The sequence below is a fragment of the Aulonocara sp. 'chitande type north' Nkhata Bay genome, linkage group LG6 (genome assembly GCF_057382095.1).
Source record: "Aulonocara sp. 'chitande type north' Nkhata Bay isolate Kocher_YH1m ecotype deep benthic linkage group LG6, A_spYH_male_GT1.1, whole genome shotgun sequence".
Taxonomy (NCBI): Eukaryota; Metazoa; Chordata; class Actinopteri; order Cichliformes; family Cichlidae; genus Aulonocara; species Aulonocara sp. 'chitande type north' Nkhata Bay.
In genome coordinates, this window is record NC_141349.1 from 44,241,885 (window position 1) to 44,269,384 (window position 27,500).

The following is a 27,500-nucleotide window of genomic DNA, read 5'->3' on the forward strand; positions in this document are numbered from 1 at the left end:
CACCGTCCTAGCTATCTTCACGTACAGCAAAGAGCTTACTCAGGACTTCTGCAGGGCTCTGCTGAATGCTCTCTTTCCTGAGAAGATCCCTGAAGAGACCGAACGTCAGCCGTTGCTCTCTGCCGACCTAATGGTAATCTCTCTGGATTGGACTTCAAGAGTTCCTGACGTCATCCTTGACAGCGGGCTTCACATCACTTCCAGATTTAAGCGCGTCCTCGCTGACTTGCTCTACATCATCCACGGGAACATGGATGGTCCCGGCAAACCTTCGCTTGCTAATGTCCGTCCCCTGCTCTACACCAGCGTCAAAGTCAAGAACTCTACCTGTGTGCACGGGGACACCATCTCCCAGTTCCTCCTGACGGACACCCACGTAGCTCTTCTCCGAGAGGATGGCGTCTTTCATCCAGTGCCGCGGGGATCCAGTCTGGTCCCCACCCACCCACAGTTTCAAGGAGTCAAACTCCGCAAGCGTTCTGACATCAGGTGCCTGCTCGTGAAGAAGACCGACACCTGCGTGGTGGTAGACTTTGTTTTTATGAAGCCCAAATCGCAAACCGTGAAGAGAGAGGTGCAGTTCAGACGTGGCGCGGCCGACCTTCCTTCTGATCGAGGTCCGTGTGAATCCTGGAAATTATGCTTTGGCTGCTCCTCTGAAGCTCAGACTCTGATTAATCACCTGTGCACCTGAAGCCCAGCATTACCTGGACACAGTGTGCCTATCTCGTGTTTGTCCACAATCAGACACCTTATTTATTTTAAGATGTTACATGAATTCTAATTAATAAATTGGACCTTAAAAGGTGCGTCATCTTGAAGTATTTTTCTATTTTTTTAATAAAATTGTAAACTTTTTAACTTTGATGATACAGAAATGTAGCTGTTTATTCGTCGAATGATTTGTTTGTGGCCAGTGTACATGCACCATGTAGACTGTAGAGGAGTGGCTTCCATGTTCATATTACTTCATGTGTAATTTCTTTGCAGAGACATGATGTTGGGATGCTGACCGAGTAATAAAGTTTTGGTTTGATTTCTGATTTGTTTGGAGGTTTTTGGCTATAACGGGTTTGTAAATGAACAATTTCCTGATTGTAATTTTCCGAGTCAGCCTTTTACCCTCCGCTTCTTTTTTCCTTCTCTTTTTCAACGACTTCCTGTCCAGCACTTGGTGTCTCGTCCTCCTGGGACGAGCTGTGGCGGCCTTCAGGAGCCTGTTAAACTTAGCATTCCTCGTTACGTTCTCCGCGGGCAGGGGAAGGACGAGCACTTTGAGTTTGAGGTGAAGGTGAGTCCAATCACAGATTCTATCTAAATGCATGTTAAAACTGAGATTTCATGCTTGCGTCTGCACTGCTTGTGCATTTTATTAGGTACACATGTACAGTGTCAGGGTCATGGGTTGGCTGCTTAAACCCTGAAGCTGTGACGACCTGCAACCCTCACTCTGTGTTTATGAAGCAGGTCAGAACGTTTATTGTCAAGAGTTCATAGAACAACTTTCAAAGACCAGGGCAGGTGTGTTCTGGTGAACCGGCGTTAGGGGCAGGGCTCACAGGGGGAACCTGGGCGACGGCCATGAGAAACTAAATGCTAAATTGACGGGTTCTTAATCAGCACTTTCCTACTCTGAGCACTCAAAGCGCTTTATATGATTTGCCTCAGTCGCACATCCACTTTGTTTTTGCCTTCTCTCTAACATTCACAGGAGGGCTCACACCTTCAAACCAACAAGTCTGAAGTCCAGATGTGGTGCGTTGGCGTCAGTATGAAGTAAATAATGTGTCTCTGTCTGCTACCAAACAAATACAAGAACAAAGTGACGCCGAAGACGCTGCCAAAGTCCACAATTTTCATTTCTTACTTTGTTTCTTTCTGAAATTTGAACTTTAGAAGAATTTGAGTTACATCTTTGACTTGCACGCTCTGTGCGTGTTCTTTGAATTACTGCGGTTAGCAACGATGCACGGGGGTAAACGGTTGCTCGTAGCGCGTTTGTTAATAACTACATTTCTGATTAAAAGCTCAGCTGTTTACATGAAACCGTCGTTTGATCGCAGTCTGCACAGCACCATCGCCACGGGCCAAAGTCGACACGGGAGCCACCGCCGTCACTAAAGTTGCGTCCACGCTGGAAGCGATTCACTCCTTGCTTTTAGAGGTTCCAGGGTCTGGTTGCCTTGGTAACCCTCTAACGTATTTACAGTGTCCTGCACTCTCATTGGTAGTTGCTTCAGTCGCTCACCTCGAAGTTGAGCAGAGCTTCTCTCAGGCCACGCCCGCTTGGATCTGTTGCTCGCCTTCACTTAAAGTGGTGAAATGACAGACTCGTGCACTTTCTGACTCGTCACCAATAAGTCAAGTAAACTGGTGGTCCATCTCCACTGGTATCCAGATGTGTCATTCTTGTAGAATGGCTGAGTAGATCAGCGAGCTCAGATTTGGTGTCCATCATCTCGATGTTCATGTGCTTCTCTTTGGTCAGATCACTGTGATGGACGAGACGTGGACGGTGTTCAGACGCTACAGCCGCTTCCGGGAAATGCACAAGAGCCTGAAGTTAAAATATCCAGAGGTGAGACACGTCACCAGCTTTTAGAACAGTTTACAGATCAAAGCAGCAGAAAAACGTTTCTGTGTTTGAGTCGGAAGAATGACGAGAGACGCCCAGAACGTTACCTAGATCACGGTTTGGGCTGTGAGTGCTGCTCTCAGACAGATCGAACTCCGAGTCGAAGCCCCAAAGCTTCTCAAACCCTTTATCTCAGTTCAGCCTCTGTCTGCTTTAGCTCCACCCACTTCAAGCCAGCTCTCAGTGACTTTATCCAGATCCCAGAGTAGAAAAACACTGTGTTTCAAGCAGCCTGAGCTTGGTGCACACTGAGTTCATCATCAGAAACTGTGACCACGATTAACGAGAAGAGTGAAAACCTTCAGCTCTACAGCGTAGCCCACAGGACACTGATGACGCATCTGGCTCGTAACTTAATACTGAAACACAGATCATTAAAGGATCATCTGAAAGTTGCTGGTTTGAGTCTTTGTGGTGAGGGACTGGTGCAGCAGCAGAAGCACACCTGAAAGACCAAACGGTGCTCCACAGTCACCTGAGCTCACCTGGTCTCAGTCCAGGTTCAGCCTTACAGATTGGTCACAGAGACGTCCTGATGAAGAGGCTAGCTTATACCTTTATACTCAGTGTTCTGGCGCCAGGTGATCGTCTCTGAACTCTGTCTGTTTCAGCTCGCCGCTCTCGATTTCCCGCCAAAGAAGCTGTTTGGAAACCGGGACGAGCGAATGGTCGCCGAGCGGCAGAATCACCTGGAGGTACGTGGAGGAACATTTGGGGCTGATTAAGGAGATTTCTGGGAGAACAGCGTTACAGTAATCTGAACGAGAGGTGACCAGGACGCGTGTGCTTTATTTTGTATGAATTTTTCACTCGAAGACTTCAAACGTAACGTTTTTGAGTCTGAGCTGATTGGCTGTGGTCCGTGTGGGGGTGGGCTGTAGGCAGGTATTCTCAGAGGACAGAGAGGGAGTCAAAGAGCACTGATGATGGTGAGGAGGATGATGAGGACGTCTGATAAGGGCCAGCTGCACTTAACCTGTGAGTGTTCTTAATGTTTTGGCTCACTAACACAGCCGACTTTCTTCTTCTGTGGTTCACTGCAGCGTTATCTGAGGAACTTGTTCCGAGTGATGCTGTCGTCCTCCAGCTCGCCCCTCCGAGCGGACGAAGACGGCCTTTTCCATCTGTCCAAACGAGACGTCTGCGACTTCTCCTCGTTCTTCAAGAAAGGCGTCTTCGAGTACAGTAGCCACGGCACCGGCTGACCGCCGCGCCGCATCAGAGGGCGGCGGAAACCTCTGACAAACCAAAACATAAACAGAACTGCTCGGTGCCTTTTTCCCGGCGCCTCAGCGGGTCAGGAGCAGGGAAAACGTGCAGGTCAGCTTTTCCTCTCCGGCTCCCTGCTGTCGTCAGACTCGGCCAATCAGTTGCTGCTCAGCACGAGTGTTTGTCCAGAGGCAGGTGGGACTCTGCACGATCCGTGGTCTGTATGTAACGCGCTCAGCTGCTCGCGCTCAGTGGGTCTGAGCGTTTTTAGAATCACTTCATTAAACCTTCACTCGTTTCAGAAGAGCTCCTCCTCTGTTTGTCACTGCGATCATCAGGAGGTGGATCTCTGTATCGCTGAGCGCCGCGCTGTCACGACACAACAGGTGAACGATCACACCTCGGTTAACAGCAGCCACACTGAACCTGGACAGTTACTGTGAGCGTCTACATTATGTATAATTCAGTTCAGCTTTATTTACACAGCGCCAAATCACACAGTCGCCTCAAAGCACTTTATACTGTAAGGTCGACCCTACAATAACACATACAGAGAAAAACCCAACAGTCATATGACCCCTATGAGCAGCACTTTGGCGACAGTGGGAAGGAAAAACTCCCTTTTAACAGGAAGAAACCTCCGGCAGAGCCAGGCTCAGGGAGGGGCGGGGCCATCTGCTGTGATTGGTTGGGGTGAGAGAAGGAAGACAGGATAAAGACATGCTGTGGATGCAGAGAGGTCTGTTAACACATAGTGAGTGAAGAAGAAACACCCAGTGCATCATGGGAATCCCCCAGCAGCCTACACCTGTTGCAGCATCACTAAAGCTACGTTCACACTGCAGGCGAAAGCGCATCAAATCCGACTTTTCTGACCCTATGCGACTCATATCCGATCATGGTGTGACAGTGTGAACGGCACAAATCCGATATTTTCAGGTCCGACCTGGGTCACTTTCGTATGTGGTCCTGAATCTGAAACATATCCGATGTTTTAGTCACTGACACAAGACAGACACCAATTATCAGTGCCGAAGAAGACATCGTGAATGCTTCCTGTCCATCCCGTGAAACTGTTGGGAAGACAGCGTTGGAGAAACGTGAACATTTTATTTGTACTGTATAATCTGCAGATTCTGACAGAAATCTGCAGCTAGAAGCACCGCTCCTCTAAAACAGCAACAAGGATCATTATTAGGTTATTTACATTATTATGTAAATAACAAAATAACTTAAAGCAAAAACTGGGAAACGTAAAGTTCGAAGTCTTTATATTAACGGCCATCTGTCAAACAATGCTGTTGGTCTGGGTCTAAACAGAGCGCGTTGTGTGGGACGTCTTCTTTTGCGCATGCGGGCCGCTTTGAGCGTTCACACTAGAGCGCGTTTGCTGTCGCATTTTATTTGTAGTGTGAACGAGCAGACAAAAAAATCGGATTTGATCAAAAAATCGGAATTGAGCATCAAGACCTGCAGTGTGAACGTAGCCTGAGGGAGGATGCAGGGTCACCTGGTCCAGCCCTAACTATATGCTTTAGCAAAAAGGAAAGTTTGAAGCCTGATCTTGAAAGTAGAGATAGTGTCTGTCTCCTGAATCCAAACTGGAAGCTGGTTCCACAGAAGAGGGGCCTGAAAACTGAAGGCTCTGCCTCCCATTCTACTTTTAAATACTCTAGGAACAAGAAGTAGGCCTGCAGAGCGAGAGCAAAGTGCTCTAATAGGGTGATATGGTACTACAAGGTCATTAAGATAAGATGGGGCCTGATTATTTAATCCAGTGAAGGGAAGCCAAAACAGGAGAAATCTGCTCTCTCTTTCTAGTCCCTGTCAGGACTCTTGCTGCAGCATTTTGGATCAGCTGAAGGCTTTTCAGGGAGTTTTTAGGACATCCTGATAATAATGAATTACAGTCGTCCAGCCTGGAAGTAATAAATGCATGAACTAGTTTTTCAGCGTCACTCTGAGACAGGATATTTCTAACTTTAGAGATGTTGCACAAATGGAAGAACGCAGTCTTACATATTTGTTTAATATGTGCATTGAAGGACATGTCCTGGTCAAACATGACTCCAAGGTTCCTCACAGCGTTACTGGAGGCCAAGGTAATGCCATCCAGAGTAAGAATCTGGTTAGATACCATATTTCTAAGCTTTTCAGGGCCGAGTACAATAACCTCAGTTTTATCTGAATTAAGAAGCAGAAAGTTAGCGGCCATCCAGGTCTTTATGTCTTTAAGACATTCCTGCAGTTTAACTCATTGAGTCGGAAGAATGACGAGAGACGCCCAGAACGTTACCTAGATCACGGTTTGGGCTGTGAGTGCTGCTCTCAGACAGATCGAACTCCGAGTCGAAGCCCCAAAGCTTCTCAAATCCTTTATCTCAGTTCAGCCTCTGTCTGCTTTAGCTCCACCCACTTCAAGCCAGCTCAGTGACTTTATCCAGAAAAAACTGTTTCAAGCAGCCTGAGCTTAGTGCACACGGAGTTCATCATCAGAAACTGTGACCACGATTAACGAGAAGAGTGAAAACCTTCAGCTCCACAGCAAAAAAATAAAAAAACTCCTTTTACAGAATCACTGGGAAAAACTTTAAAACTTTAACTTCTGGGCTTAAAATAAGAAGTGAATCACACAGTTTCACAGCCTGATGCACAAACTGGTTGCTCTCTGGACTGTTTCCTCCTCCGTAACAGCCGAGGACGTTTAAATTGTATTAAAAGTTTTCATGATTAGGGGCGTGGCCTCTGACTGACAGGTGGATGGTGACACAGGCAGCTGTAGCCTCTGGACGTGTTCGTGATGTTGGGGTGTTTTTAGCTGCTGTGAGGTTACCGTAGTAACAGACCAATTAAGAAGGCGGAGCTCCAGGTTTGATGTTCAGTGAAGCAGAAACAGTGACGTTTCTAATAACTGACTTTTCTACATTGACCATGTATTTAAATAAAAGCTGACATGTGGATCCTGTTGTTTCTCTTTTCCGTGTTTCACAGCTGCACATTAATCACTTTCATGCTAAGCGTGCAGCGATCGTGCTCCGCCCTCGCGCTCCGCCCTCGTGTCGGAGTGAATCCCTGCTGTTTGTCTTTAAGGGAAAAGAACCAAAACCTTTCAGTGCAGACCAATAAAAATTCAAAGTCCAACCAAAAGAAGTTTTATTTAGTTTGTTTTGGTAGATCAGCAGCAGCAGTGAGGTCTGTAAACAATAACAGCAGAAATATTCAGTCAAAAGGATCAAGTTTTCTTTCCACATTATTGGAGAAGCTTCGTGGAACGATTCAGTCACATCTTCAGAAGGAAATGCGTTTTATTTTGAAAGAGTTTAACTTCTTTTCAAATCCGTGGCGGCAAGTTCGTGGCGGCCGGTCCCTCCAGGATCTGCTGCGCAGGTTCAAGTCTTCAGCCCCTCCCTCTGCTCGTCGTACCCCTGCACAGAAACGCTCAGTCAGTCACCACCTGAGCTGCTGACAGGTGAGCTGTGCCCCGCCCACCACCGCTCACCTTACGCTGCTGAGCCAGGTCCTCCTTTAAGGCCGCGATGGTGTTGTGCTTCTGCTCCACGATGGCCTACAAAGGTCAGACATGTGAGCGCTCGGATCTAATTGGATGTGGAGACGTTTATCTGCACATCTTCGTGTTAACGATTGGCTTCCTGTAAACGTGCGAGCGCCATCTTTACCTCCAGCCTGCTGGCGGCGCTGCCTGCTGCCGTCGGATCGGCGCTGGAGGCCGAGAGCGCGGCGCACAGCTGAGCCTCCTTCTTCTCCAAGGTTTCAGTGAGCGCTGCCAGCTTCCTCTCCAACATCACCGCCTTCAGCTCGCTCCTCTGCTGCACGTCCATGATGGCGTCCCTCTGCTTCTTCAGCAGCTCGTCGCGCTCCTGCTGCACCTGCGGGACGCCAACATGGTCACAACCGTCAACATCATGGATGGAGGCAGGAGAGGAGATGATGGGGGCGGGTTACCTTCTCAGAGGCCTGCAGCAGCAGATCGTGCTCCAGTGTCAGATCTCTCAGCTCCCTCTCCACGACCTTCATCTGAGCCCGGCTCTCCTGTCAGCGATGACATCATCAGTTACTTACAGTGGTGTGCAAAGGTTCGGGCACCTCTGATCATTTTCATGATCTTTCTTCATACATCATCTGTTGCTTGGAGCAGCAATTTCATTTAAATCTGTCACACAGCAGACGAACGTGATGATGTTTGAGAGGTGAAATAAAGTTTACACAAAGTGAGCAACAGTTACTCTAAGTTAGGCAGGTGCAGAAATTTAGGCACCTTTGTCGTTTTATTGATTCGATACCTTTCGCCTTGTAATCATAAGGTTGCTGGTTCGAACCCCGGCTTGGACAGTCTCGGTCGTTGTGTCCTTGGGCAAGACACTTCACCCGTTGCCTACTGGTGGTGGTCAGAGGGCCCGGTGGCGCCAGTGTCCGGCAGCCTCGCCTCTGTCAGTGCGCCCCAGGGTGGCTGTGGCTACAATGTAGCTGCCATCACCAGTGTGTGAATGTGTGGATGACTGGATGTAGTTTAAAAGCGCTTTGGGGTCCTTAGGGACTAGTAAAGCGCTATACAAATACAGGCCATTTACCATTTTATTACCATTTTATTGGAACAGAGAATTTGTTTGGTGAGCTCAGCCACACTTGACCTACATGCAGGTGAATCCAACAGAACAGGAACAGGTTCTCAGTGGCAACATGGGAGCCTCAAACAACTGGAAACAAAGACTGTTCAACATCATGGTTTAGGGGAAGGATACCTTCTGGCTGCAGATGGTGTCACTGTGCACAAAGAGATGCTGTATGAGAGAGTATGCAGAAGAAGCCTGAGGTATGCTACAGCACGACTGGAAAGCCAGCTGCAATTTGGAATAAACTGCTGTGACTCATGAAACTAAAACTGAGCTCTCTGGACACAACAGGAGGCGGCGTGCATGGTGGAAACAGAACCCAGCAGGCCAAGAGAAACACTACCCACAGTACAATTTGGTGGTGGTCCCATCATGCTGTGGGGCCATGGGCCCAGTGCCGGTACTGGGAGTCTCATTAAAGTTGAGGGTGGCATGAATTCCAGTCAACGAAGGTCCAGAATACCTTCAACCAGAATCCAGACTCTCACTGGAAGCTACAGGAAGCCTTTAGAGGCTGTTAATGCTGCCAAGGGCGGATCTACTAAATACTGATGTCATTTTTCTGGTGCCCAAATTTCTGCACCTGCCTAATTTAGATTAACTGTTGCACACTTTCTGTGAATCCTATAAACTTAATTTCCCCTCTCAAACATCGTTTGTCTGCAGTGTGACATATTTAAACGAGATTGCTGATCCAAACAACCGATGATTTATGAGGAGAAGCCTCCAGGTGCGTAAAGCTGCCGCTCAGCTTTCATGTTCCTGAGTCACCTGTTTGGTCATGAATCTGTTTTCTGCACTGGCTTAGTTTAATATTGACCTCATTTATGTTTATAATAATAATAATAATAGTTATTATTATTGTAATACACTGATGCCGGTCGTCCATATTAAATGTCAGTTGAAAGTGGGAGGAGCTTGTTTCAGAGGATGAGATAAAGAAGGATTATTCTGAGCTGTGACTGGAAGCTGTGGTCACATGATCTCCATTAAAGACAGAATTGATGTCGCGGGTCTCCCTCTGAATGACATCAGCCATGAGCAGAAATGTTTTGTTGTCCAGGTTCTGCTCTGATAAGGGCGAGCTTCCCGGCGACCATGTGACCTGATGGTGCTTTCTCCCAATGAGCCGCAATCTATAAAGTTATTAACAGGAAAAATGCTCTGCATCACCATTCTAGTAATGCTAGCAGCCTCAGGAGCAGGGGCGGGGCCTATCAACGCCATGGTGGGGGGAGGTGGAGCTTTTAGCAACGCACCAGCATCTGGGCCTTGCAGCGGTTGTGCTCCTCCAGCCGGCGGCGCAGCTCAGCCAGATCCCGCTGGGCCTCCGGCAGAGCCTCCTTCAGGCTTCTGTTCTCCTCCTGAGCCTTTGAGAACTCTCGGGACACCCGAGCCTGCTGCTTCTGCGCCTCCGTGAGCTCCTCCTACCAAACACAGGAAACGCAGCGTGAAGACAGACGGCCACACCGCTGGCAGGTCTCAGCTTTATCGAGCAGTGAGCCCCAAACAAAAAGCAGCATTCTGGGAAATGTAGGATCCAGAATTTAACAGCAAGTTTCCTTTAATTTCAGTTTCTGCAGCAAACACATAGAAGATATTTTACCTCATAAAGAACTTGCTCTAAAAAGATCTGCTATGTAACTCGTATCCACAGCAGGAAGTGAGTCACAATGAGACAGCTTGGACAGAAGTTTCAGATCTGTGAAGATGTTCTGGTCAAACATCTCAGAAACGAGATCCTCATTCCTGCCCGATCTGCTGAAATGTGAGCGGCCCAACAGGTCGCACGAAGCAGATCGTTCTCGAAGAACTCTAAGCTCTTCTTCGGTACCCTAACCCTGCAGGCAGCCGTGAACTCTTTGAACTCTCCATCAGATCTTGTGTAAAAATGCTATTTCATGTCCAACTGTGTTACCTTTGACCTTTTGAAGCTGGAGGACTGCAAACAAACACAAAGTCTGTGAAAATGAAAGTTTCCAAATATTATTTTATGTGTAAAAACCTTGAATCTGTGTCCCTGTGCTCCACCCACCGCACGCCTCCTGAGTCACAGCCTTGAAGTCTCCGTCCCGGCTCACGGGTCTCACCTTGAGCGTCCTCTGGTCTGTCAGCAGTCTCTCCCGAGTGGACGTGAAATGCTCCTCGACTCTCCGCAGAGCTCGGTCGTGCTCCTCAATCAGAGCCGCCTCTCGACTCTTCATCCTCTCGTCGAGCTCGGCAACCGCCACCTGACGCTTCTTCTTCTCCTCCTGGATCATCATCTGCATCTTCTTATGATACTTCACCTCGATGTCTGCGCAGGGAGGGAAACAGCAGCAGAGGTTATGAAGGAAGATGAATGGAGAGGAAGGAGTGGGAAAAGAATAGGAAGGAACTAGTACACGTGGGGGAAAGGAAGGAGGAGGTCGGTGTCCCAGGGCTGAAAGGCCACCTGATCGGCGCCGAGCTCACAGGTGTTCTTACCTCTGATCCTGTGCTCGTAGTGGTTGGTGAGCTCCATCAGCTCCGTCTGATGTTTCTGTCAAGGAGGAAGTGACATCACCGAGGTGTCCAGGTGTAAAAATCAAGTGTTAAATCGATTTACGGGCAGCGACTCACCAGCTGCAGCGCTTTGATGTGGCTCTCGATGTGGAACTTCTTCTCCGTGAGCTCCGCCTGCAGACCCTGAACGTTTCTGTGGAGCGCGATCTCAGACTGCACGTGCTTCTTCTCGACCAGCGAGGACGCAGAGACGGCCTCCATCTTCAGCTCAGTGATGGCGTTGTGCTGCTCAGACAGGACGTGCTTCAGCTTCCGCTTATAGACCTGGACAGTGACCAAGGACGGGTCAGGACTAAGATTAAGTTGAGATAAAGTCAGGATTAGGGTACAATAAACCTCCAGGATCGCGTGCGCAGCTCACTTCGATCTCGACTCGGTGGCGCTCCTCAGCCTCATCTCTCTCCCGGCTCCTGTTCCTCAGCTCGGCCTTCGTCTTGTCCAGGTTCCTCTTGGAGATCTCCCAGAAGGCCTGGATCTTGTCTCTCTCCAGCTGGAAGTAGCTTTTCTCCTCTTGCTCGCGGTCCAGCTCCTCCCGGAGGTGGATGATGTGGTCCTCCAGCTGGAGGTCAGACACGCTCAGGTCACTGAAACGTACCGCTTAAAACTGCCGTTTGCAGGAAATACACAGAGCCTCAAACTTCATCTGATTGTGGTGTTGCAGGTAAATCTATTTTCTCAGGCTGAGGTTACAGGTGTACCTAATGAAGTGGACAGTGTACTTGTTACTTTACGATCATAATCGGGCCTTTTACGTGTTGGACTGTGGGGCCGGGCCGGGCCGGGCCGCGGACCCCCTGATGGACCTCCTCACACCTCCACACACTGTGAGAGGCTAACGTTAGCACCGTTAGCAGCTCTGACCTGATCCTTGGACATGTCCTCCGTGGACAGACCGTCCACCACCGTGGAAGACTTCACGTTCCCGCCCTTCTTCTTGCTTTTAGCCTTCGGCGGCTGAGGACGGAAGGGTAAGAGGCGCGTGACGTTCCGCTCATCGGGATAACAGGCTAGGGCTAAGCTAACATGCTAACAACAACATGACTGAAAAAAACACCGGTTAAAGTAAAACTTTACTCACCATCGTGCCGCACTGCGCAGACTCACAGGGATCCGGAAACTTTAATTATACTGACAGAAAACTGCGGCTGGAGTTAAACACGTTAGCTGTTAGCTATCTGAGCCTCAGCTCCACTATCAACAAAAGACGCTGTCATGGCAACGCAGGACTGTATTACGTGTGTGTGTGTGTGTGTGTGTGTGTGTGTGTGTGTGTGTGTGTGTGTGTGTGTGTGTGTGTATGTATTAACATCTTCGTGGGGACCAAAAATTCGAGGTTTACTATACTCGTGGGGACCAACAGCCCCAATTTTGAGACTAAAAATGTGGTTTTAGCGTGAGGGTTAGGCATTCATTGTAGATGGTTAGGGAGACCTTTGTGTCAATTAGATGCCCCCACAAGACATGAATAACCCACGTGTGTGTGTGTGTGTGTGTGTGTTGTGCCTTGTACAGTTTCCTCTTATAATTTATATTTAAAGTCTTAAACTGATGCTCTTTGGTCATTAGGCCTCTGAGAGAAAATTTGAGAACAAATTTTTATTTGAATCATTTGTAAGCAGAAAAAACTTGCAAGCTTTTAAAGCATGAATATTTCTTGCTGGTTTAGTTTATTATTATTATTATTATTATTATTTTGCTTTCCAAAGAGCAGTGATTCTAAAATAAACTGACATCATTTATTCAAAGATCACTTTTATAAATTTACACATAATATTAAAGATCTGCATCTGCTGCTGCAGCCTGTTCGTCATATTTTAAGACATTTTGTACGTAAACTGATTCAGCAACGTGAAAATAATTAGACTGTATCTAAAAGATGGAAATGGTCTTTCCAGGGCATGTGGGAGGGGCTCCTGTGTTCTGATTGGATAGAAGTTGCTGAGGAAAGCGCTGATCTCGGTAAACTGCTTCCTGATTGGTTCATGGTCTCAGTCACTGCCTACAGGTCTGACTAAATGAAAGTTAATTTTTGGAGGTGATGGTCCTTCGATAGTAAGGGAGGAGCAGGACGCGGGGGAGGAGTCTCACCCGCCCCTCACCCATGATAACTGGTTTAAAGGAGTCAGGAGGAGCTCCGGCAGCTGCTTTCTATCTGCAGAGGATTCTGGGTAAGGTGATACACGCAGGTGTCGGAGGCGTGTCCTTCAGGTTGGGGCCTGCACTGGTTGCTGTACAGAGGAGCAGTCGGTGCTGTGGAGGTGTTTGACTGGTTGCCGACGTCGGAGCAGCAGTAAGGGGTTTCCACCTTGGACTCAGGGGCTGGGCCGGTCTCCACGTCGGCGTGTCCGATCTCCTCGTAAACCACCTCGCTCAGCACCGCCCTCGTGTCCCTCGCTGCTTTCTCGGCTTTCCACAGTCTCAGAGTCAACATGGACAACAGCACCAGTGCAGCTCCTGCCAGCACGCCAACAGGAACTTTCCACAAGTCTGAGGGGGGCGCTGTGTCAGCACCTGCAGCCGTCACCTTCCGGTCAGGGTCGTCCTTTCTCCCGGTGACTGTTCGATCCACCACGCTGGGGTCTGTGGTCACATTCAGATAGGCGGTCTTCCTCTCATTGCACAGATACATCGAAGTATCAGACTCTACCACATTCCTGATAAGCAGCTCGTTGTTGTTACGGGAACCGAAGCGCTTCGAACTGCTGTTCACGTGACCGTTACGGACGGTGAGAAGAGTCACCCGGGTGCCTCTTATAGCTCGGCTCCAGGTTACATCTCCCTGAGCATGAGGACAGGTGAGCACAGCGTCCGTGTGCTGCCGTGTGCTGACAGTGGGGATTCCTGCCAAGGAAAAAGCAGAAATGATGATGTCACATGTCTGAATCTGTATCAGATGCTTCCTGACTCACGCCACGCTGACCGGCCTTCCTTCCCTCCAGTTATTTTCATCTTTTAAACATTTAAAGGACATTTCCCCTTTGTCTATCTTTAGTCTGTTGTTTCATGTTATGCTTTATTTCAGATAAAGAGATTCAGGAGCCTGAGGAACCAACAAACTGCTCTCTGACAGGAAGCAGCCTTCAGAGCTGCGTACGAACCTGATGGACGGCTCTGCGATGTGGTTTAAAATCAATGTCTTTACTAATATTTGCATTTTATTCATTTTGCTCCTGAAGGCGACAGACTTGAGTTTTCTGGACTTGTTGACCTGATAATAAAAATTCTGAATGCTTGTTTGATTTCTCGTTTAGTTCAGTCTCCGTGACTCTGCTGTGACGGCTGCAGTCGTGCATGTCACGCATATATCAGGTGTATTAAAGGACCACTGGCAGACGTCCTCTGGTGCCCTTTCAGCACAGACTCACAGTAAAACCTACAACCTGAATTTATCTCATATAATAAGAAATGAGATGTGATTAGTTTGCTTTAATAAGTTTATGTGAATTGTGCCAGTGAAGCGATCCACAGTCAGAGTCAGCAGGTGTAAGCTGGCCTCTTTGATGATGTCGTTATGGTTCTGGGGTTAAAACCACCGTGAGCTGCAGCTCCTCCAGGAGTGGAGGTGTCCCCGGCCTCCCAGTGCCTGTGGACAGCGTTATGGTCATTATGGACAAACTGTGATTTGCATGTAAGTCCAGAAACAGAACACAGGCCCCTCCCAACTATGTCAATGCCCACCTGAGTGTTGACGTCTCCCAGCCGAACGATGGAGTCCCACCCCACCAGGTGACTCCACGTAGGTAATCTGAACTGCATTTGGCATGTAGCAGTCAGGACCCTGACCCAGAGCTGCAGGGAAGCAACTCTCTCATGGACTGAGGGGATACAGGAACACCAGCCCCCGCCTCGTGCCCAGGGCGACTGCAGGAACTTGGTTCCACTGCCCAGCTGTATCTAGCTGCTATCTCCCAGCCACCTACAGTTGGGCCATGGGCGGAGCCCCACAGGACTGACTCCATTGGCTCCTCTCCTCAGACTCCTGCCCTGCTGGAGTTATGTTTCTTTTCTTTTTAAAATTAGAACCACTTCATCAGATGTTACAGCCTGGATGCTGAAGCCTTTTAAACCTGCATTCTTAGTACTGCCAGCCGGGGGCGATCTGCTGCCCCCGGCTCGAGCTTAGTCAACACCTCCCTGATGAGTTTATGGTCTGTGTGAATAAAACATGAAGTTTATTTTGGAAGTTTTGGTCTCGTTTGAGTCGCAGGAGGCGGGCGAGGGTTCAGGGCAGGGCTGTAAGCGTGGTTATGTGTGTGTGTTTAGGCTCAGTTTCTCAGTCAGACGGACTCATGGTTAGAAACACAGCGAGCCCCACAGAGAGGAGACACACGAACGGCAAATAAAACCTGCACGTGGCTCAAACGGCTCCAGAAGCAGCGCCTACACTTTCATATTCATTCTCTTAACACCGACTCCAGTTTCTGTCCTTTTGTTCTGCTTCATATAATCGTCACATAACATAACAGCCTTTATCTTCCTTAGATAACCAGAGGAAACAGTGTTACGTTGTTGCAGCTGTAATCGTGAGAACATGCTGATGGAGGCGTTCTTACCTGCAGCGCTGTGACAGACGTGGACACACAGGAGCAGGCAGAGCAGCATCTCTGCAGACGTCTCAGCGGCGGCAGCAGCGTTTCTATGAAAGAGGAACTTCTGAGTGACGGGTGGCTACTTATGGCGCGGCTGCAAACACTCGTTCCTAATTTGCTGACATCACACAGAGTGATTTTTGAACAAAAATGTTTTTAAAACACTATTTTAAAAAATCTTCTCTAGTTATTTGCCAAACCCATATGCAGGTATTAAAGTTCCTCATTCACATATTTTTATCATCTTAGGTTATTTCACATGGGACCAGTTAAACAGCAGGTAGGCGGGACTCGCCCTGGCGCGCTCCACCCTGCGGCGACCCTCATGAACGCCGTTTTGGGATCAGCCTGATCTCTCTGGTCTTGAGGTTTTTGATTTGCAGATACAGCCCTGATCAAAAGTTTCAGACCAAAACTCAAACTCTTTCTCCATCTGCTGGCCAGGTCTGTGAGTGTGAGCCTCAGCTTCCTGCTCTCACTGACAGGAGTGATACCAGTGCCACGTTCAGTCACTGACCACCTTTCTTCATCATTCGGATGCTCAGTTTGGACTTCAGCAGCTCGCCTTCACCACGTCTGCATGCGCCGAGCTGCTGCTGTGTGTCTGATATTTGAGTGAACGTGACTTCGAGTGTTTCGATCCCACTTCAACCGTTTGGTTTCTCTCAAGTTTCAGCCACGTGAACAGATGTGTCAGCTTTTATTTTTAGATTTCTAAAAGACAACTTCCTGTCAAAGACAAACTCTTTCAACATCATATTTGTCTTCTGTACATCAGAGTTCACGTTTCTTGCCTCTAAAACATTTTATTTTCATTAAATATGGCGTCTACAGTCGGCTCCGAGGCTCTACGGTTGGTCCGTGCCGCTCGGTCAGCCGGTCTTTGATAAATCTCCAAACGACGCGGTGGCCGAGCCTCGCTTCGCCGGTTTGGCCTGAAAGAGAAAAAACGCTGAAGTCATGGTTCTAAAATCTGGTTTTTCTAAAAGCAGAAGCTGTTTGTTATTCTGCCACGCTCACGTCCTAAAGATGGAGATCGCTCCACCGTGAACGCAGCAGAAACAGACTGAAGCGCACGGAGCATCAGGTGTTCTCACCTGAGACTCGTGAGGCTTCCAGCCAATCATGTAGAGGATCTCAAAGGTGGCGGGGATGGAGCCGTCCTCACTGCCGTACATCTCTGAAACATTTCAGGCACATGAGAAAAACACAGTGACACATGAACCGCCGCGCTGTGACTAAAGCGCCAGCCTGACGCGTCACTGATGAGCAAACAGAAACACGGCGTCGGCTCTGACTGGCTTCAGTGTTTGTTCAACTATCGTTAATTACGAATAACAGTTTGTTTGTTAGCAGAGACGCAGATTCAAACCCAGAACCTTCTCACGCACGTGCTCGTGTCAACCTCATTCAAACTGAGGCCACGCCTCCACCTGTTACCTACACCGCTGCCTGTGCTCACGCTCAGAAGTGCTTTATCCCTTTAAACCCTCACCTAGCGTCAGGTTAGAGTCTAGAGCAGAGGTGTCGGACTCCAGGCCTCGAGGGCCGGCGTCCTGCAGGTTTCAGATCCCACCCTGGGTCAGCACACCTGAATCACATGATTAGTTCATTCCCAGGCCTCTGGAGAACTTCAGGACATGTTGAGGAGGTCGTTTATCCATTTAAATCAGCTGTGTTGGATCAAGGACACGTCTAAACCTGCAGGACTCCGGCCCTCGAGGCCTGGAGTTGGACCCCTGGGTTAAAGGGTGATCAGGTGTTCTTCATCCTCTGTTCCTCCTTTCAGCCCGACCGCGTCTCCTCATCCCTCCGGTTTGTACACGTGCACCTTTTCTGGCTTCCTGCTCGGACGAGGTGAACATGGAGCAGACCGATTCCCTCGCGTGCACCGGGCGGTACGAACAAAATCGGCCAGTCCACACATTTTGTGAATCTGACGCTACTAATACTCATCAGTGTATCACATGTCATTTAGCACCAATCAGACAGCGGCTCAGACTCACCTTTGTAAATCGCTGCTGCTGCTAAGATGGTGTCTCTGTGCAGCAGCGACTTCCTGTTCCACGCACAGTTGCTCTCACCCATACCTGCACACAGCACATCACGAACACTGCACTTTTAAACTTTAATCGAAAGTTTGTTCAAACTAACAGCCTCACGAATGACTTCAGATCCGAAACCGGTTCAGCGATCAAACCGCAGTGAGGTCATCAAACTGTTTTAGCTTAAACAGCGAATCCTGAAATGCTCTCTTATTCAGGCGGAGCCTCTGCCGCTCGGTTTGAAGCCTGTTTGCAGGCAAATGAAAGGAGGAATAAAAGCAGCACGTTCACTCGGGGACCTCCACGAGCCGGCGTCCTGGGACTCGGTCACCTAAAGCTCTGTGCCGACGACTCTGAGAGTCGCTGTGATCAGACTGAAGTCGTCATTTCTGGCTCTGCGCTCATCAGGTGCAGATCCTCGTTCGCTTTCCTTTGCTTCCACGTGAAGAGGGCGACTGTAGAGCCATGTTTGAATGTTGCAGGAACCACATGATTCAAACGAATGGTTCCCAGCTCGTACCTTGTAAATCCGTCATGACTTCCATGATTCCTGGATAATGAACCTGAATGTCATCGATGTCCTGGAACAAAGAGGCGGAAGGGTCAGAGGTCACCGTGAGCTGATGTAAAACATTCTGCGTGTTTAACAAATGCAGCCACGCTGACTCACCACAGTGAGCATGTTGAAGCCAGCTTGGCCCAGCAGGTTTCCCAGGTCGGTGACGGCGGTGTAGGGGGAGATGTGGGGCGAGAACCCGCCCTCCCGCTCCGTCTCGGCCAGCTGCAGGGAACAGCGCAGCTCGTAGAGCGTCTCGCCGCCCACCATCGCTCCGATGAACACCCCGTCCGGCTTCAGCACCTGGTGAATCTGAGAGGACGGCGCACAACGAAACGTTAACGGGCGAGCTGCAGTCAGTCATGGTATCGCAGCAGGTTCGTCTCACCTGTCTGAGAGCTCCGGGCAGGTCGTTGATCCAGTGCAGACTGAAAAGCATGAAGCTCAGCTGCAGTTTTAATGAGCACACATGTTGTTCATAACAAACCCTGGTCCTCTCAGTCTAGACCCACTTTATTTCATACATTTGATTTTTTTAACCTTAAAATCACTCGTTGCATTTCTGGACATAAAAATCTAACGACCTGATTATCGGTTATTATTTATTCACGATGTCCTTCAGTTCCATTAGCAACCATTTAAAAATATATGATGAATTTAATCTTTTCAAACTGTGACTGAGATAATCAGCACAAATCACATGATCAATATATTTGACTTCATTTACATTAAACAGTGTAAAAGAAACATAAACAGGCTGCAGACAGGAAGATACCGCCAACGCCGGAAACGTGCTCGTCATCTCCGAGCATGACGCTCCCTGAAGACCAACACAGAGAGACTGAGGAGGAGCTTCTTCCCGCAGGCGATACGGTCTCTCAATCACACCACCACACAGCACTGACCCACACATATGGTTCTTACACACACACTGGACTTTCTGGACATTGTTTTCACTTCATCACTTAAATCACTTTAAGCATATTTGCACTGCACAAGACATAATGTGGATTGCACAACACTGGACACTATATTCTTCATTTCCAGTTAATACTTGTACAGCTGCTGTTATTGTGTATATATTTATTTATATTTCTTCATACATCTTATATAGTTCTATATTGTGTATTTTGTTGTACAGTTATTTTATTTTCAACTTTAATTTTTATATTTTATTTTATTCCTTCCTAGTTAAATTTACCCTTTTTAATTTTCATATTTATTTCCTATCCTATTCATAGTCTTTTTTGCTTTAGGTCACGAGCAGTTGTGTAAGCATTTCACTGCATATCGTACTGTGTATGACTGTGTACGTGACAAATAAAATTTGAATTTGAATTTTATTTAGGAAGTTATTAAAAAGCTGTGAAAGGCAGTGAAACAGGCACAGAGACTCAGAATAACCAAGTAAGATGTTAGAACGAGGTTCAAACTGAAAACAACCACAAAGACACACAAATTATAAAAAAGACACAAAAAACAAGAAAACATGAACCTGACATAAAACACTACTGTAGGAAACCATTAAAAAAGCTCAGACGCCATCTCGTGGCTGAAGTTGGTACTGCAGCAAACAGTCGGTCACTCAAACCTTTTCTGTGAAACGAGCTGCAGTGAAACGAGCTGCACTGAAACGAGCTGCTGTGAAACAAGCTGCTGTGAAACAAGCTGCAGTGAAACAAGCTGCAGTGAAACGAGCTGCACTGAAACAACCTGCACTGAAACGAGCTCTGGTACTCACGCCAAGCTGCTCACTACCAGGTCGAAGGTGTTTTCTTTGAACGGCAGAAACTCCTCGTCAGCCAGGACGCAGTGAGTCGGGATCTCGCTCGGCCTCCTCCGTCTCTGATCAGAAAACAACATTCACATATGAAATTACAGCAGTCTGCTTCAAACTCCTGCCCCCATCTTTGATATCTGAGTACGAGTCTAAGGACCCACCAGAGACTGCTGGGAAACGTCTGTCAGGCAGAAACGCTCCACCACCTCCTGCGGGACACATCGTCAGCACAGAGCTCATCATAACAGCAGTGAAACTCGTGCAGCGCACACAGACGCAGGCAACAAACATCTGAGCTCATGTTTAACGTTCTGCTCATCGCCCGCTCTCTGGTTTTATTCTTTGACTCTGACAGCAGCTTTACATGATTCACAACTCAGAATAATCCACCTTTTTCTGATTCTGTCTGAAATGTTTTAGCTCCTGTCTCCACCTTGTGCTGATTGACCGACTCTGGGAAGCCTACAGAGGGGCAGCACCCAGAAAGCTGTGCGTCTGTAGCTGTTATATGTTCAGTTTTATCTCAGTGTTTTTATTGCTGTGGTGTCGTCTCTGCAGCTGTCAAAGCTGCTGACTCTGAGTCTCATGTTCACCTAAAACCTCCTCAGACAGTCTGTGATCGCACAAATCCAAAACTATAAATAAGAGTTCCTCTATAACTTTGTTTATTTTGGTTTCCCAACCTCACAAAATGATTTCAGGTTTTCTATTTGATTGTTTTGGTGAACTACAGACAGTTTGTGGAGATGACCATATAAGGAGATCTAAACGACATCAGCTCGTTACCGAGGTAACAAAGACTCGTCTGAGGCCTTTTCTGCACACCGAGCTCGTGACTTTATGTTTATCGTGTTTAACATGAGCAACAGTGTGACGTCATAGCAGAAACAGCAGAGCTTTAGCTTGAGCTGTGCTCATCGGTTCATCTCTGATCAGGAAATCCGACCCGTCTGTAGCTGCTGAATACATGTGATCACAGCGGTGACCTCACACACACGCACACACACGCACACACACACACGCACACGCGCACACGCACACACACGCACGCACGCACACACTCTCACACACTCTCACACACACACACGCACACACACACACACACACACACGCACACACACACACACGCACACACACACACACACACACACACACACTCTCACACACACACACGCACACACACACACACGCACACACACACACACACACACACACACACTCTCACACACACACACGCACACACACACACACACACACACACACACACACGCACACACACACACACACACTCACACACACACACACACACACACACACACACACACACACACTGTACTTTGCTTAAATGCTCTGCGATGTGACTTCTTCCTCCGCCGATGTCCAGCGCCAGAGGAAACGTCCTGAGGAGACAGGAAGACAAACGGTGACTGTTTTTTATCCTGTCTTCCTTCTCTCACCCCAACCAATCACAGCAGATGGCCCCGCCCCTCCCTGAGCCTGGTTCTGCTGGAGGTTTCTTCCTGTTAAAAGGGAGTTTTTCCTTCCCACTGTCGCCAAAGTGCTTGTTCACAGAGGGTCATGTGATTGTTGGGTTTTTCTCTGCATGTATTATCGTAGGTCTACCTTACAATATAAAGCGCCTGCTGTTGTGATCGTTGCTATAGAAACAAAACTGCATTGGAGTGATCTGGCTGTGTGAACGTTTCCTGCTCTTTGACCTCCTCAGATGATTTCCATGACTTTTGAAGCAGACGTGTCTCTCTGTGGTTAAACTGTGTGAAACATGGGTCCAGCTGCCTCGTCAGGAACTCACCGTGCGATGTCGTAAACCCGATCGGCCACTCGACTCCCGACCTGCAAACCAACAGCACAGGACGTCTGATCAGCGTGGCTGGGTCTGGTTGTTATAATGAAATCATTTCCCCCCCTTTAGACAAAACAACAGGAACAACATGTGATTCATTCAGTGAGGTCATCACTGATGGTGGTGTCAAACCCAGCTGCAAATTCTGATCTCATTCTCTATGATCCAGATGTTTGATGAGGCTGAGGACCAGCTGAAGATGGACATAAGAGGGACCGCTCAGGGTCAGAGAGGCTGACCTGGTCTGAGCGTGTGCAGAGGGAGGGTGGAGGATGAAGATGGAACTGCAGGGAGGCGGAGAGGAGGAAGACGAGGACATTTGTGGTGCACGTCAGTCAGGACATCTCTAATTGCATAACTACACGCGTGCAGAGCACACAGGAAACTCTGTTGATAAACTGTTATTTCATTTTCTGTGGAAAAACAAAATTGATCACAATTCTAACAATGGTGGCTTAAATTTGATAGATTTCAGTTCCCTAAATGATGCTTTCAAAAAAGTGGAGTAAAAGCATCTATCTGGACTTCCTCTCATCACGTGTTTTCACATTTGGGTGGCTGGACTTTCATCAGCAGACTCTTGGATCTGTAAACATCACCGTTCTCCACAAAGATGTTATATTTGGAACATCTGTAACATCTTTACAAGAATAAATCGCCCTTCTTTGAAAACTGGTTTAATGATGGTATTCTTCAATAACACTGGCTCTTCCTTCCAGGTGTAACATCCCAGTGTCCCCACACCTGTCCAAGCCCCGCCCTGTCCTGACAGAGTCTCCATCAGGTCAGATGTGTTTCTCCTCTTGTAGATTAGGTCTCTTTATCTCTGTTCCTCCTCCCATTTCTTTCTGGACTCATGTTGTCGAGGGCGCTGATTGGATAAAGGTTTGGTCTTTGCCACAAAAAATCCTCCTTACTAACAAAGTGAAGGAGATTTCATTTAAGCTCATTCATAGATTTGATCCTGTCAAAGCTTCCTTCAAAAACAGAAGAGCGATACAGAAACATTTGCCTTTACTCAGCTTTTATGGAAACATATCGTTAGTTTCATCTCTGACAGCGTCTTTAGTGAGAAAGACTCTCGTGCTTTTCCCTCATCGATCAAACTCCACATCTGTAAATGTAAGCTGTCCACTCTCAGGACAGAAACAGAAAGTTTGTTCCTGTCTCAACAAGAAAGCTTTGAAAACATGAATATTTGTAATATTTTAATGTCTTATTTAATTATTCAGTGTGTCTGAGTCACTTTCCCCGTTTAATCTGTATTTCTGTCCGGTGTGTTTACTTATACATACTCTTGCACTGTGTTATGATTTGGAATACAGTTGTGCAGCGTGTTCTCCGTGTGTTGTGTTTGTTGTTAAAGTTTCTGTTGAAATAAAGTTGGAGAAACAAAGACACAGAAAACCGGACAGGTGTGTGGGTCGGGCTCACCTCCTGCCTCAGGTAGTCGTACTGCTGGCTGTCCTGCAGCTGGGCGGCCCAGTCCTTCTGCCTCTGCTTCATCTCCCTGCTGAACACGTTCATGCGGCCTCCGCCCGACAGCCCGGAGCGCCCGGCCCCCGGTGGCCCGGTCCCGTTGAGACCGGCCCCGGAGAGCCGGCTCCAGCCGCCCGCGGAGCTCGCAGGGAGGCCGAGCCGCAGGAGCCTCCGACACAGCCTGCCGCTCATCCCGCGGAACAAACTCACAGACACCAACACGGAGACTTCCGAGCCTCCACACCGGGTCACCTCCGAGGGGAGAGACCCAAAACCCGGACCGGCCTCAGCTGAGCTCACCGGAAACCCCGGAAACGGATCACAGCCTGAGAACGGAAGTAAAATTGAATAAAATAAGATCAAAATAAAATGACTTAAATTAAATAAAATAATATATAAACAATACAGTGATAATTAAATTAATAAGTTAATTTAATAAAATTAAATGAATAAAATAATTTGCGTTTGTTGTTTGCCGTGTCACGCTGTGTTTAAACCGCGTTTCGCTCCTGTTTGTCCCACTTCGCTCGCCTTAGAGAAAGGGGCGGGGCGGAGCAGATGACGCTACAGCGTTGCAAGCTGGGTAAACACGTGTGTGAGATCGCGGAGGAGCGGACACTGTGTTGGTAAAGTTTCACCAGTTTCTAAGTTTAATTTAAAGCTCGCGTTGTTTCAGGTGTTTCAGATGTTTCAAGCGTAGACGTGCTGTTTCCGGTCCTCTCAAGTGTTTCCTGTGCTCTCAGCTATTTCCGGTGTCTCCAGGTTGTAAACATGAAAACAGAAAGCCAGGCTGAGGTGTGCGGCGCAAACTGAGCGATGATTTCAAACCTGATCCTCTTTAAAACCTCCAAAAGTTTCAGAGGATGAAACAGACAAGAGCACAGAGAACGATTCAAAACCGTCAGATCAATAAAACGGTGAGATCGATAAGAACCGTCTGGGCGCTGCAGTCTGAGCTCATCGCGGCTCAACGACACTGATACCTGTGAGGTCATCACCGGTTGCTGCGTCGGTTCGCACACGTCTGTGATGACAGTGAGAAATAAGGGAGTGTTTACACGCCGCTGACCTCTCGTGACCTCAGCTGGACCTCAGCTCCTGCCTCCTCGGACGATCACAGCCTGGAAGCCTGGAGCCTGTCCCAGCGCTCACACCGCGAGAGGCGGGTCCACCCGGGCAGGTCGCCGGTCTGTCAGCCGGCACCTGTAAACGCAGCATGTAGCAGGAAGCTGGAGAACTCAGAGGGAACCCAGGCAGGAGCCGGGACAACCAGCAGGTTCTAACCCAGAGCTGTGAGGCAGCCGTTCCGTCCACTGGACCGGCCTGCTGCACAGACTGTCTCCACACTGCTCCTGCACGGGGGACAAACTGTGGTCTGCCTGGAGCTCGGAGGAGGCAGGAGCGAGTCTCCGTCCTTCAGGACCAGAAGATCCAGCGGAGGTCATGAAGAAGAAGGACTGGCGCTGTACACACTGACATCACAGAGTTCATGTTGTCCACCACTGCACGTTTCTTTGCTCCGTGTCATTGTTGTTGGCATTAAAATTGTGTTTTAAAACGTGAGCGTTTTCAGTTCTACGACCTCATAAGAGCCGGTGATCGTAGTAATGAGGATTACTGAATGACCCTGAATGCCACACGTGTGTCCATCAAGAGGCTGGGGGTTGGGTTTGACGTCCGAGCAGAAACCAGCTCGGTGTGAAACGTGGTTTTTAACTGGTTTCTGTTCTGCAGGTGACGCTGGGATTTTACCGCCATGTCGTCCAAAAAACGCCCAGACGGGGACGAGCGCTTCCTCCGGGTCCAGAAGGACCCGCGGTTCTGGGAGATGCCAGAGAGGGAGCGCAAAGTCAAGATCGACAAACGCTTTCAGTCCATGTTCCACGACGAGCGCTTCAAGGTCAAGTACACGGTGGACAAGCGAGGGCGGCCCATCAACCACACCTCCGCTGAGGACCTGAAGCGCTTCTACAAACTGTCCGACTCCGAGGGGGAGGAAGCTGGCGAGGGCGAGGAAGCAGCAGAGGTGAAGAAGAAGAAGGACGTTGGCGGCGCCAAAGCAGAGCAGCCTAAAGGAGCAGCGAGTCTCTCTGAAGGTCAGGAGATGTTTTCATGTTAATGAACTTCTGGTAAAAACACGCCGTTACCATAGCAACACTGTGTGGATGATTGAGGGGTGTCCAGGTGACCTTTGACCCTGCTCAGGTAAGCGTGTCAGAAACGATTTGACCGTCTCTCTTCTGTTCGATGCTGATGCAGGTGTTGAAGATGATGACGAGCAGCGGTCTGCAGAGGAGGATGAAGATGACCTAAGCGTCTCTGATGAGGAGGAGGAGGAGGCGCAGAGTGACGAGGCGAGTGGATCTGATGAAGAGGAGTCGGGCCTGGATTCGGGGGACGACAGCGACAGTGGGCCGGATCTGGCCCGGGGGAAGGGCAACATCGAGACGAGCTCGGACGAAGACGACGAGGACGACGTGGGCGCCATCCTGAGGAAAGAGGAAGAGGAGATCGAACACGACTGGGGGGAGCTGTGCAAAGACGCGCCGCGGAGCGACGAGGTGATGCTGTGTGCGGTAAAGGCTGAAGGTCAAAGGTTAGTCTGCGCCACCAGGAAACGTTGCTAACACGATCTCACCGCGTTAGGTGTCGGCGCGGCTCGCCGTCTGCAACATGGACTGGGACCGGCTGAAGGCCCGAGACCTGCTGGCTCTGCTCCAATCCTTCACGCCCAAAGGCGGCGCCGTGCTCTCTGTGAAGGTAAGGAGACCTGCGTGGGTTTGTCTGTGTGTGGGCGGAGCCGGGAAGTGCTGATGATCAGCACAGTGCGTGCTGGGTTATGCTTGCAGATCTACCCGTCAGAGTTTGGGGAGGAGAGGCTGAAGGCGGAGGAGAGTCAGGGACCGATGGAGCTGAAGGCGCTGCCCGACGACTCGGAGGACGACACGGAGGAGGAGAGGTAATGATGATGTCACAGAGAGGCGGGATTTAGATGCAGTTTTCAGCCAGACTTTGTTAGTCGAGCAGCTCGTGGGAAAGTTTGTGTCATGAGGCTGCGTCGGCTCTGACGGTTTGGCACCGGCGGGACGTTTGTTGGCTTTTCAACATAAAAGGTGGATTACATGAATATGCAGGCCACTTCATTAGGTACACCCTGCACTCTTAATTCTTCATGCATCAGATTCAACATCTGCTGGAGTGACATCATCATGACATCATCGCACAGGTGCTGTAGTGAGTGCAGCAAACTCATCGTGGTGTTCTAGAAACCGTCTGAGATGACCTGAGCTTTGCTGGAGCAGTGCTCCACGCCATCACAGCGGCGCCTCTGCTAGCGTTTCACTCAGGGAGCTGCTGCTCGCTGCAGATCAGCAGAAACACAACCGTGACACGTTCATGGTCTCTGAAACCTCCTTTCTTCATCAGTCGGGTCAGTTTAAACTTCAGCATGTCTGCATGCGCTGAGCTGCTGCCCTGTGATTGGCTGATCAGGTATTTGCATTAACGAGCAGATGCACAGGTGTACCTAATGAAGTGGCTGTAACTGTAACCTTATTGCTTTGAAACAAGCTGCATTTGGACACCAGTGATTCTGTGTACACTTAAAAACAGCTGTGCAGTATCAGGTGGGCGGGGCTCCCTGCTGACCTGTCAGACGGTCATGGGTGTTGTGTGCTCTCAGGGTTTACAGGGAGAAGCTGCGGGACTACCAGTTCAAGCGTCTGAAGTATTTCTACGCCGTGGCGGAGTGCGACTCGGCCCAGACGGCGGCGAAGATCTACGAGGAGTGCGACGGCTACGAGTACGAGAGCAGCTGCTCCGTCCTCGACCTGCGGTACGTCAGCAAACGGCAAACGCGCGCACGTCAGGCTCACGCTAGCTGCGCTCGGACCTGCGTGTCAGCGAGCAGACTAAAGTGACTCATGTGTTCCTGTTGATAAACTTCAGCTTTCCCCGCTTCAGTTATTCCATAATGAAGGTTTGTAGATGTAGTCGTTCCTGAATCGGACGTCTGCAGGGAAGCCAGGATCTGAGTATTTAACATTCCCCAGCTGAGCTTCCATCCATGAACTTTAGTTCAGTCAAAGGTCAGAGTGCACGCGCTGCAGGGTCACCATGATGACGCGCGCGTTAATCATCCAATAGTTACACACAGATTTGTTCCAGC

At 48.9% G+C, this 27,500-nt stretch overlaps 5 protein-coding genes across 13 annotated transcripts in view; 2 read left to right on the forward strand and 3 right to left on the reverse strand.

Annotated features, from left to right (window-relative positions):
* Positions 1 to 4,148, forward strand: part of kif16ba (kinesin family member 16Ba) — a 21,919-nt gene extending 17,771 nt beyond the window's left edge. For 3 of the 6 annotated variants that reach the window (XM_086297112.1, XM_086297113.1, XM_086297116.1), the window contains 4 exons: positions 1,169 to 1,291; positions 2,489 to 2,578; positions 3,247 to 3,330; positions 3,679 to 4,148. In XM_086297112.1, coding sequence (XP_086153238.1) covers positions 1,169 to 1,291; positions 2,489 to 2,578; positions 3,247 to 3,330; positions 3,679 to 3,840 — 459 coding nt within the window. In that variant the 3' untranslated portion in view covers positions 3,841 to 4,148. The other 3 variants (XM_086297111.1, XM_086297114.1, XM_086297115.1) reach the window with 2 other exon arrangements.
* A 2,823-nt stretch (positions 4,149 to 6,971) lies between these two features.
* LOC147328663 (dynein regulatory complex subunit 4-like) lies at positions 6,972 to 12,268 on the reverse strand. The gene is made up of 11 exons (XM_086297186.1): positions 12,098 to 12,268; positions 11,881 to 11,973; positions 11,381 to 11,578; positions 11,077 to 11,283; positions 10,942 to 10,996; positions 10,566 to 10,771; positions 9,735 to 9,902; positions 7,808 to 7,894; positions 7,522 to 7,731; positions 7,344 to 7,409; positions 6,972 to 7,269 (listed from the first exon to the last, which is right to left on the reverse strand). The coding sequence occupies exons 1-11, from the start codon at positions 12,098 to 12,100 to the stop codon at positions 7,234 to 7,236; spliced, it is 1,329 nt and encodes a 442-aa protein (XP_086153312.1). The 5' UTR covers positions 12,101 to 12,268; the 3' UTR covers positions 6,972 to 7,233.
* Positions 11,467 to 27,500, forward strand: part of esf1 (ESF1 nucleolar pre-rRNA processing protein) — a 22,500-nt gene continuing 6,466 nt past the window's right edge. Inside the window, exons 1-7 of one of the 4 annotated variants that reach the window (XM_086297161.1) lie at positions 11,467 to 11,987; positions 22,573 to 22,637; positions 25,067 to 25,428; positions 25,592 to 25,893; positions 25,979 to 26,092; positions 26,182 to 26,291; positions 27,015 to 27,167. In XM_086297161.1, coding sequence (XP_086153287.1) covers positions 25,089 to 25,428; positions 25,592 to 25,893; positions 25,979 to 26,092; positions 26,182 to 26,291; positions 27,015 to 27,167 — 1,019 coding nt within the window. In that variant the 5' untranslated portion in view covers positions 11,467 to 11,987; positions 22,573 to 22,637; positions 25,067 to 25,088. Of the gene's footprint in view, positions 11,988 to 22,572; positions 22,638 to 23,867; positions 23,959 to 24,122; positions 24,250 to 25,066; positions 25,429 to 25,591; positions 25,894 to 25,978; positions 26,093 to 26,181; positions 26,292 to 27,014; positions 27,168 to 27,500 lie in introns of those variants that run through there. The other 3 variants (XM_086297162.1, XM_086297160.1, XM_086297163.1) reach the window with 3 other exon arrangements.
* On the reverse strand, positions 12,668 to 16,149 carry LOC147328665 (uncharacterized). The gene is made up of 2 exons (XM_086297214.1): positions 15,573 to 16,149; positions 12,668 to 13,860 (listed from the first exon to the last, which is right to left on the reverse strand). The coding sequence occupies exons 1-2, from the start codon at positions 15,619 to 15,621 to the stop codon at positions 13,142 to 13,144; spliced, it is 768 nt and encodes a 255-aa protein (XP_086153340.1). The 5' UTR covers positions 15,622 to 16,149; the 3' UTR covers positions 12,668 to 13,141.
* ndufaf5 (NADH:ubiquinone oxidoreductase complex assembly factor 5) overlaps positions 16,290 to 27,500 on the reverse strand; it is a 12,163-nt gene continuing 952 nt past the window's right edge. The window contains exons 2-12 of the mRNA XM_086297205.1: positions 23,288 to 23,658; positions 21,803 to 21,843; positions 21,326 to 21,389; positions 20,151 to 20,198; positions 19,951 to 20,054; positions 18,598 to 18,637; positions 18,324 to 18,521; positions 18,174 to 18,234; positions 17,615 to 17,698; positions 16,706 to 16,788; positions 16,290 to 16,543 (exon numbers count right to left, since the gene is read on the reverse strand). Of these exons, the coding sequence (XP_086153331.1) occupies positions 16,481 to 16,543; positions 16,706 to 16,788; positions 17,615 to 17,698; positions 18,174 to 18,234; positions 18,324 to 18,521; positions 18,598 to 18,637; positions 19,951 to 20,054; positions 20,151 to 20,198; positions 21,326 to 21,389; positions 21,803 to 21,843; positions 23,288 to 23,524 (1,023 nt within the window). The 5' untranslated portion in view covers positions 23,525 to 23,658 and the 3' untranslated portion in view covers positions 16,290 to 16,480. The remainder of the gene's footprint in view (positions 16,544 to 16,705; positions 16,789 to 17,614; positions 17,699 to 18,173; positions 18,235 to 18,323; positions 18,522 to 18,597; positions 18,638 to 19,950; positions 20,055 to 20,150; positions 20,199 to 21,325; positions 21,390 to 21,802; positions 21,844 to 23,287; positions 23,659 to 27,500) is intronic.

Coding starts and splice junctions, on each gene's coding strand:
- LOC147328663 (XM_086297186.1), bottom strand. Junction 11,284..11,380: donor GCCACCGAGTCGAGATCGAA/GTGAGCTGCGCA, acceptor GTCACTGTCCAG/GTCTATAAGCGGAAGCTGAA. Junction 9,903..10,565: donor CAGACCAGAGGACGCTCAAG/GTGAGACCCGTG, acceptor TGTGTTTGGTAG/GAGGAGCTCACGGAGGCGCA.
- LOC147328665 (XM_086297214.1), bottom strand. CDS start 15,621: ATGCTGCTCTGCCTGCTCCTGTGTGTCCACGTCTGTCACAGCGCTGCA. Junction 13,861..15,572: donor CGTCTGTCACAGCGCTGCAG/GTAAGAACGCCT, acceptor TTTCCTTGGCAG/GAATCCCCACTGTCAGCACA.